Source organism: Lepidochelys olivacea (assembly GCF_965140295.1).
Source record: "Lepidochelys olivacea isolate rLepOli2 genome assembly, chromosome: 12".
NCBI lineage: Eukaryota > Metazoa > Chordata > Testudines > Cheloniidae > Lepidochelys > Lepidochelys olivacea.
Window position 1 is genome coordinate 38,894,692 of NC_140422.1, and position 9,069 is coordinate 38,903,760.

The 9,069-nt window shown below is 51.4% G+C and overlaps 1 protein-coding gene across 2 annotated transcripts; it reads right to left on the reverse strand.

Moving 5' to 3' along the window:
* Positions 1-1,352: 1,352 nt before the first annotated feature.
* Positions 1,353-9,069, reverse strand: APRT (adenine phosphoribosyltransferase). 2 transcript variants are annotated; one of them, XM_084644447.1, is made up of 5 exons: positions 8,912-9,069; positions 5,848-5,951; positions 4,538-4,671; positions 3,283-3,361; positions 1,353-2,628 (listed from the first exon to the last, which is right to left on the reverse strand). In XM_084644447.1, exons 1-5 carry the CDS (start codon positions 8,998-9,000, stop codon positions 2,486-2,488), a joined length of 549 nt encoding a protein of 182 aa, XP_084500573.1. In that variant the 5' UTR covers positions 9,001-9,069; the 3' UTR covers positions 1,353-2,485. The 2 variants fall into 2 exon arrangements, with proteins under 2 accessions (XP_084500573.1, XP_084500574.1); XM_084644448.1 differs by lacking the exon at positions 8,912-9,069 and adding an exon at positions 6,798-6,902.

Here is a 9,069-nt window from a genome sequence, read left to right on the forward strand (position 1 = left end):
ACTCAAACTCTCTTCCAGGATAAGACTGATGTCCAGTGCTCTATGCTAAGAACCTGAAACCAGGAGCTACTTTCACCACTCCTAATGAAAGACTGGATTGGTTTCACTGCAAAAAGTTTTCTTTATAGTGAGACAACTCCTCTTAGGTACCTATTTCTGTAAAATCCTAATGAAGAGAAGGCACTAGTTTTTACCTTGATGTAGTGGGTCAAGGGGGAAGAGACAGGGCTGGCCATAAGTAGCTCCACTAAGGCAAAAGCTACAGGGCTATGTACCATTAGGATTTTACAATCAAGTTAGCTATCTCAGGCCCTGAAGCCAGAGAGAGGGTACAGTCCAAGCCTTGCCTGACATCACAGTTTCTGGCACTGCATGGGGCTCAGCGCTGTGCTTTGGCAGTCAAAGAACATAAATGTGACAGTGCTGCAGCTGCTTTCCGTGGGTTTTTTGGGTGGAGCTTTATTTCTTCACTTCACAGCAACTCTCCTGCCTTCACTGCCAAGTGTGCAGGAGGGGTACTGATTCTTACACAGGCTGGGTGTAAAAGTTAAACAGCTTCTGGAGGCTTCCCAAAGAATTGTAATGTCCTATCTGGGGACTCTTAATACTACCTGGTTCTGAAGCTAGGAGCAAATTAACCCCAGTACTCCTATAGACCTAAGAAACTGAACATCTGATGTTTAACTACAAGTGCTTGGCTACACATCTGGTAAGCAAGCAGGCCAGGGGCACTGTAAAGGACACTTGGTCTGTAACTAGAGGGAGGCCCATACCACTCAACACTCACCCTTCAGAGCTAAACACAACTCGGGCTGTAGACAAGTTGTATAGTTTCAGCAGTGTCGCCCCACGGGTGGTTCTATCCAGTGGAGGGGGAGTATACAGTAACAAAAGCAGCCTACAATGAAACAAATGCCCAAACCCTCTCTACGGTTCCTACTCTTTAACTGCATGCCTATTTGATTTAATGTCGTACCTGGGCTGTTCTCCATGTATATGGTGCACTTTCACACACCTGCGGGGAAGCAAAGGTTTCCGTGCGCTCAAGGCACTGAATAACTAACTACCTTTCTTTACCTTGCAGAATCAGATATTAAGTATTACAGTTCTAGGAGGAGCAAGTCCCAAAGTTGGCTTCTCTAGCATCTTCCAGTGAGAGCTCAAAGAGCAAGGGTTGGGGAGGAATTCAGTAAGACCAGATATGAGGAACATATCTTAACGGTTCAGCTCAGCATGTAAAGCAATTGGGCTGGCCTAACTTCCAACCCTTTTGTATTTCACTGAACGTTGGTTTCTTGAAGAGAAATGGTCATAGAAATACACACCCCCTTCATCCTGCTACCACAATAGTCTTGAGAATTAAAAGGTCAATATTTATTTACTAATCAGCTACAGATTCAATTGAAGACAGCCATTACAAATATTAGTTACAATCCAAAGCATCCTCTCTCATCCATAGGGAGATTTGGGTACCCTGGCTCTGATTTTTAAGTGTTTGTGACAGAGTTGGATGTTACAGCTAGATCACACACTGCAATTAGGAGTCTTTTTTCTAAAAATCTGCCTATCAAACTTTCTCCACCCTAGTAACTAGAATGCTTTTAATATTAGACCTCATGCTAAAGCACGCAAAGTGAGCAAAGTTCCCCTTTCCCTTTCCTTTTTAGGTTGTGCCAATATTGGAGGGTATTTTGGAACAAGGAAGTTGACTGGAAGGGGCTGGGGGGAGGGGAGACAACAATATCAACCCAAGCTCAGTAACCTTTCAGTATGCTGGAACCTGAGGATAAAGGCAGAATTCAGGGAACTTTACTGTATATATAAGAAGGGGGCATGTAAAAAGTTGTATGTTTTACATGAGATAGGATGAGTGAGACATGCTGGGGACTTGCACCCATTTCTTATATTGAACAAGTCACCACCGCTCCATTAGCATTGCAAATTGAAGAATTCCAATGTGTACAGCTCCCAGGGTTGACAGAACAGCTGTAACCCAAGCATGTGGATACAGTAAAAGGGGCCATCATACAGATGTCCAATACCATGTTAGTTTTCAGGATCTAGAGAAACTGATTCCTCCCCTGATCACAAGTAAATCTCAAAGCCCTTCCTCATTTCTCACCAAACCCTCAGCAAAATCTAACATGAAATTGGAATGATATAAAGGCTTCTAAATGATATTTTAGATCGAAGGACAACTCCCCCCCACCCCACCCCCCAAAAAAACACACTACCTTTGGCTCTGTCAGTTTCCCCAGAATAAGGAGGCATAAACAGTGCAGCAAGTTTAGCAGAATTGAGCTGGAACAAGAGAGGCCTAACTGCCCTTGCTGTAATGGGGAGCAGCTTCCTCCTTTTTTAGAAGACAGAGGAGGGGACTGCTTGTTGTCTTCAAACAATTGATCAAGATAAGAAACAGCAGAAGATCTTCACCAAGAAGGCAACTGCAATCAGACCATAGCAATCTTCTCTGATCTGAAGCTCATTAGTCATATTGCAGCAGAGAGTAGACAGGGAACGGTTTCAGTTTTTCTGCCCCTTTCAGAGATTTTAACTCTATGACCACCGCACACTCTAGGACTTCAGCCTTCAGTTTCTTCATCAGCTCACAGGCTGCACACATGGTACCTGCACAACAGGGATGTTAAGCAGAGAGACAGACAGACAGACAATCACTCCAAGTATTACAAGCAGATAAGGCACACAGTCTTAGTTCCAACTTTAAGCTATCGTTAACTACATGGTTAGAAGCATGCAAACAGGTAACGTCCGATTTTCAGAAAGCATCACACAGCGCATTGCAAAGCCAAGAACAAGACAATGGGGGGAGGGATAGCTCAGTGGTTTGAGCATTGGCCTGCTAAACCCAGGGTTGTGAGTTCAATCCTTGAGGGGGCCATTTGGGATCTGGGGCAAAAATTGGGGATTGGTCCTGCTTTGAGCAGGGGGTTGGACTAGATGACCTCCTGAGGTCCCTTCCAACCCTGGTATTCCATGATTCTATGATTCCAACATGGCTTTTATTTTTTTAAGCCAAGCTGAACTCTAGTGGGCCTTAGGGCAGGGATTTCAGATACTATAGTACAGTAATTCAGACACAGTATAAACCCCAGTTGGTTAACTGCTGCATCCCTCTCCCCATAAAGTCACAAGGACACTTTAACAAAGAGGTTCTGTCCTCTTCAAAGCAGCTTCAGCAGAGAGCACCCTGAGATAGAATGAGCAATACCAGTTACAGCACAGCTGCACATGGAGCAGACTTAACTAAGCGACTGCTCTTACCTCCAGTTGCAAGCAGGTCATCAATGAGGACCACTTTCTCTCCCGGTTCCACGGCATCGCTCTGGATTTCAAGTTCAGCCTGCAGGATTGAAAAGGCAACTTTGTTCTAGTCTCACTTTATGGAGCACTGCTTTCAAAAATGTTAGTGTGTAGCAAAATGCAGACATTACATTCATCAGCAAGAATAAAATCCTGACTTTCAGCATCTACATATACAGGCCTCGAGCTAAAGGAGATCTTTAGAGTCCCAATCATGCACGCTAACACAGTGTATTCTATTCCTTTTGTTAGATAAGCTCTCCCAGAACAGCACCCCAGATGGGACTGGAACTCCTGTATGTAATACACTGGCCTAAGCGTGCATGATCAAGACTCCTATGGTTTTGGTGCAAACAGTCCCAGGTTTCAGCCCTATGGTGTCTACAGATAGGCAGCCAGCCATGGAAGCATCTTTTCTCTGTCCTCCAAGAGAGATGAACCCATTCTACATAAGGACTGACCCATGCAATGCTTATGACTACCACAGAACTTTGTACTATGCAAGGGAAGGCTTGCCTCAACAGTATTCACCTGCCAGATACTCCAGCAGCATTAGCTAGCTAGCTAAGGCAGAATTATTAAGCCTATGCTCTCTCTCTCTTACAATTAGGGCCAGGCATGAACCAGCTGCTGTGCAATAAGTGTTTCCTAATTTAAAACCATTAAAAAAAGAGCATTTTACTAGAACATTTACTCAAACAAGCAAGAGTGGGAAAAAGTAATGGATATCTTTGTGCAACGCCCCCTTCTTTCCTCTTCCCTGTTCCGCTGGCCTTTCTCCAGAAGCACAGGACTTGCTGTCAGTCCTTTAACTAGGTTCCTCTAAAAATCAGCAGCCATTAGTTTTTATGTTCAGTACTATTAATACTATTAATCAAGCCCCATCTAATAGCTGTCTGAACAAAGTACCTTTTCTCCAAAGATCTCAGAATAGTTTGCAAAATTAACTCTCTGTTAAGCCTCACACCACCCCTATGAGGTAGGTATTAGTCACTGGGCACAACCAGAATGGAACTTGGAATGCCTGACTCCCACTGCTGTGTTCTCATCACCAGCCCCAGAAGGGCTACAGTGGTTGGGAAAATCTCTAGCACCAAATATTATTAGATGGGCTTCACCTCACCACCATCCTCATCCCCAAAGTAGCTCAGTGATTTCAACAAACAAGACATTAGCAATTACAGCAGTGTCCACCAGGTTCTCTTCTCGCTATTACCTGGCCATATTCAAGCGCGTATGAGACAGATTCTGTGGGACCCGGAAGCTTTCCCTTTTTTCGTATTAACACACAGCCAATCCCTAGTCTCTGTGCCAGAACTGGGCCAAAGAGGAAACCACGAGAATCCAGACCTATGGGAAGCAGAGCAGCAAAAATACTGTTAAAGGGAAACGGTTCAGTTTTCACTCTCTCAGCAAATCTTCAATGTTTCTGTTATCTTCCTGTACTCAGGGAGCCTAGCAGCTATTTGTACTGATTTGCAATCACACCTACTTTGCATTGTATGTTTGTATTCACACAGAATTACTATGAAATGCAGCCCGGAACCTGGAGTTCCACATATATCACCACAGTATCTATGTTAGGAGCTCCCTCTATTAGTTTGTGAACTGGTTCTTGTCTGTACTGATAAGAAATTAAGTCTCAATATCAATTCAACTGTAGGGCCAGAAACTCAGTATCACATCAGGATGGGTTTATATCACAGCCACTAAGAACTGAATAGAGTCCACTAGACTCACTGACATTGGATTATTGTCAAATCACCCCTCTTCCATTCAGTACTTATTATTCTCAATATCCTTAAACAACGTGTTCGTTGGAATGGAACAGTTATCTCCATAAGGCACAGCTACAATTGGTCTGTAACCAGTCACTCTGAGATAAGTGGAAAAATGGAAACACAGCTTGTCTTTTTGCTATTTATATAACACTAGACCTGGCTTAAAGGCAAGTTATAGACTAAGGAAGACAGAGTAGTAATTAGAAAAAGGAGTACTTGTGGCACCTTAGAGACTAACCAATTTATTTGAGCATGAGCTTTCGTGAGCTACAGCTCACTTCATCGGATGCATGCTCAAATAAATTGGTTAGTCTCTAAGGTGCCACAAGTCCTCCTTTTCTTTTTGCGAATACAGACTAACACGGCTGTTACTCTGAAACCTGAGAGTAGTAATTAACTTATATTGGCTAATTCACTGCTTACTGTTATTAAATCTTTTTAAATAAAGGAAATCATTGCCAAATGTTCATCGAGACGGTGTTTTCAACACTCAAAACAGCATGTCAGAAAACTACAGCACAAAAATAAAACCACCATCACACAAGTGTTACGTAGTTTGGTACAGAATAAAACGTTATGATAAACAGTCATAATGTTGCAATGCCATGATGTTCTACCATCTTTCCTGCCTCGTTAAAGTGGTTGTTTCTGACCTTTGCTTACCATGCAATCTCTGTATGGATGGACAGTAATGTTCTGTACTGTATTTTATAGAAGTTTCCCTAGCATTTATCATGATACCCACCCGCAATGAAGTCGATCTGTGGGTAGCGTGCCTTCAAATGAGCTTCCAAAAGATCAACCACAGTTCTGAAGGCTATAGGATCCTTTAGCAAAGGGGTGATATCACTAAAAACAGAAGAACAAAATGAGTTATCCCTGGAACCTGAAAGCTACATTACACAGATCAGAGCCCACAGTTTACCCGCTCCATGTTTAAGAAGCTTGGTTTCTACAAGTGGATTTGAGTCATCACTCCATTTCCAGGGGTTCATAATAGCTGCAAAAGGGGCTACCTACAAGAACTCTTGAAACAGTGGTTGGACTCAGCACTGAGTGAAGAAACATGTCCTATAGCTAGACAACTAGCAACTGCTGCTACGATTCCCTAAGCATTTGTATTCTAACCCTTTTTTCAGATGCTCAGACCTTTCCAAAGTGTTCACACTCCAGGCTGAGAATTTCCAGATGGTGACTATTTCTGAGGCAAAACAATTCAGATGTTTTGAAAATACGTGTGATGGAAAAATAACTTCTTATAATGAAATTCATACTTTTTTAATAAGCATGACACCGCTACAGAAAAAAAGCTGAAACAGCCCTCCTTAAGAAATGCCTTTGTTTGGGCATCTGCAAAGTGTTTTTTACTTGCCGAGATATAACCCACTGATATAACCCAGATATAAACCTGACCTATCTCAGCTACAGCTGATAAGGTGCTCAGGTAAGAACATGCTGGGAGAGAGTTTGGCCCGACTACAAAGCTACACACCAGTTCAGTTTCATAGAATGTGACTTTACTCCCATATGTAACTGCTGGCAGGACTAAGGCTTAACTTGGCTGCTCACTGACCAAGTGACTGCAGCAGCCTGCGGGTCATGGGCCGTACCCCTGAGCTCAGCTTCAGCGTACCGGGCAGAGGCTGCCTGCTTCAGAGCGTGCAGGGCAAAGGCCAGCGCAGACGAAGGACAAACCTAGGCAGGCCAAGCAGGTCTATCCCCAGCGCCAGGGCAGTAGGACTCTGCAGCTGCGCCATCCGTGTGCCAGGGCCAAACTTCACGCTGTGCCCTAGTGCGCATGCTGCATGAGTGTAATTGCACAGCGCTCCCCCCCCGCAACCTGTCCTGCCCCCATGTCCCTCTATCACCCCCCCAACCCCCCTTCGCTCCCTGACCCGCCCCCTCCCTCCTCAGCCCCCCCAGCCCCCCTTCGCTCCCTGACCCCCCTCCCTCCCTCACCCCCCAGCCCCCCTTCGCTCCCTGACCCGCCCCCTCCCTCCTCACCGCCCCAGCCCCCCTTCGCTCCCTGACCCGCCCCCTCCCTCCTCAGCCCCCCCAGCCCCCCTTTGCTCCCTGATCCCCCCTCCCTCCTCACCCCCCCCAGCCCCCCTTCTCTCCCTGACCCGCCCCCTCCCTCCTCACCGCCCCAGCCCCCCTTCGCTCCGACCTGCCCCCTCCCTCCTCACCGCCCCAGCCCCCCTTCGCTCCCTGACCCGCCCCCTCCCTCCTCAGCCCCCCTTCGCTCCCTAATCCCCCCTCCCTCCTCACCCCCCCAGCCCACCTTCGCTCCCTGACCCGCCCCCTCCCTCCTCACCGCCCCAGCCCCCCTTCGCTCCCTGACCCGCCCCCTCCCTCCTCAGCCCCCCCAGCCCCCCTTCGCTCCCCGATCCCCCCTCCCTCCTCACCCCCCCAGCCCTCCTTCGCTCCCTGACCCGCCCCCTCCCTCCTCAGCCCCCCCAGCCCCCCTTCGCTCCCTGACCCCCCCTCCCTCCCTCCTCACCCCCCCAACCCCCCTTCGCTCCCTGACCCCCCCTCCCTCCCTTCTCACCCCCCCAACCCCCCTTCGCTCCCTGACCCCCCCTCCCTCCCTCCCTTCTCACCCCCCCAACCCCCCTTCGCTCCCTGACCCCCCCTCCCTCCTCACTCCCCCGCCCCCTTCGCTCCCTGACCCCCCTCCCTCCCTCCCTTCTCACCCCCCCGCCCCCCTTCGCTCCCTGACCCCCCCTCCCTCCCTCCGCTCCCTGACCCGCCCCCTCCCTCCTCACCCCCCCAGCCCCCCTTCGCTCCCTGACCCCCCCTCCCTCCCTCCTCACCCCCCCGCCCCCCTTCGCTCCCTGACCCGCCCCCTCCCTCCTCACCGCCCCAGCCCCCCTTCGCTCCCTGACCCGCCCCCTCCCTCCTCAGCCCCCCTTCGCTCCCCGATCCCCCCCCTCCCTCCTCAGCCCCCCTTCGCTCCCCGATCCCCCCTCCCTCCTCACCCCCCCAGCCCTCCTTCGCTCCCTGACCCGCCCCCTCCCTCCTCAGCCCCCCCAGCCCCCCTTCGCTCCCTGACCCCCCCTCCCTCCCTCCTCACCCCCCCAACCCCCCTTCGCTCCCTGACCCCCCCTCCCTCCCTCCCTTCTCACCCCCCCAACCCCCCTTCGCTCCCTGACCCCCCCTCCCTCTCTCCCTTCTCACCCCCCCAACCCCCTTTCGCTCCCTGACCCCCCCTCCCTCCCTTCTCACCCCCCAGCCCCCCTTCGCTCCCTGACCCCCCCTCCTCACCCCCCCGCCCCCTTCGCTCCCTGACCCTCCCTCCCTCCTCACCCCCCCGCCCCCTGACCCCCCCTCCCTCCCTCGCTTCTCACCCCCCCGCCCCCTTCGCTCCCTGACCCCCCTCCCTCCCTCCTCACCCCCCCGCCCCCCTTCGCTCCCTGACCCCCCCTCCCTCCCTCCGCTCCCTGACCCCCCCTCCCTCCCTCCCTTCTCACCCCCCCGCCCCCCTTCGCTCCCTGACCCCCCCTCCCTCCCTCCCTTCTCACCCCCCCGCCCCCCTTCGCTCCCTGACCCCCCCTCCCTCCCTCCCTCCCTTCTCACCGCCCCAGCCCCCCTTCGCTCCCTGACCCGCCCCCTCCCTCCTCAGCCCCCCCAGCCCCCCTTCGCTCCCTAATCCCCCCTCCCTCCCTCCTCAGCCCCCCCAGCCCCCCTTCGCTCCCTAATCCCCCCGCCCTCCTCACCCCCCCGCCCCCCTTCGCTCCCTGACCCGCCCTCTCCCTCCTCACCGCCCCAGCCCCCCTTCGCTCCCTGACCCGCCCCCCAAGCCCCCTCACCGGAAGAGCACCCCGGGGCAGGGGAAGTCCGGGAAGGGCCGGACCCGCTCCTCCAGCAGGCGCCGCCGCGCGCCCAGCTCCCCGCTCATGCCGCCGCGCGCACCGCCAGCACTGCGCAGGCGCCCCTCGGCCGGCCTAGCGCCTCGCGCTGCTCTGGG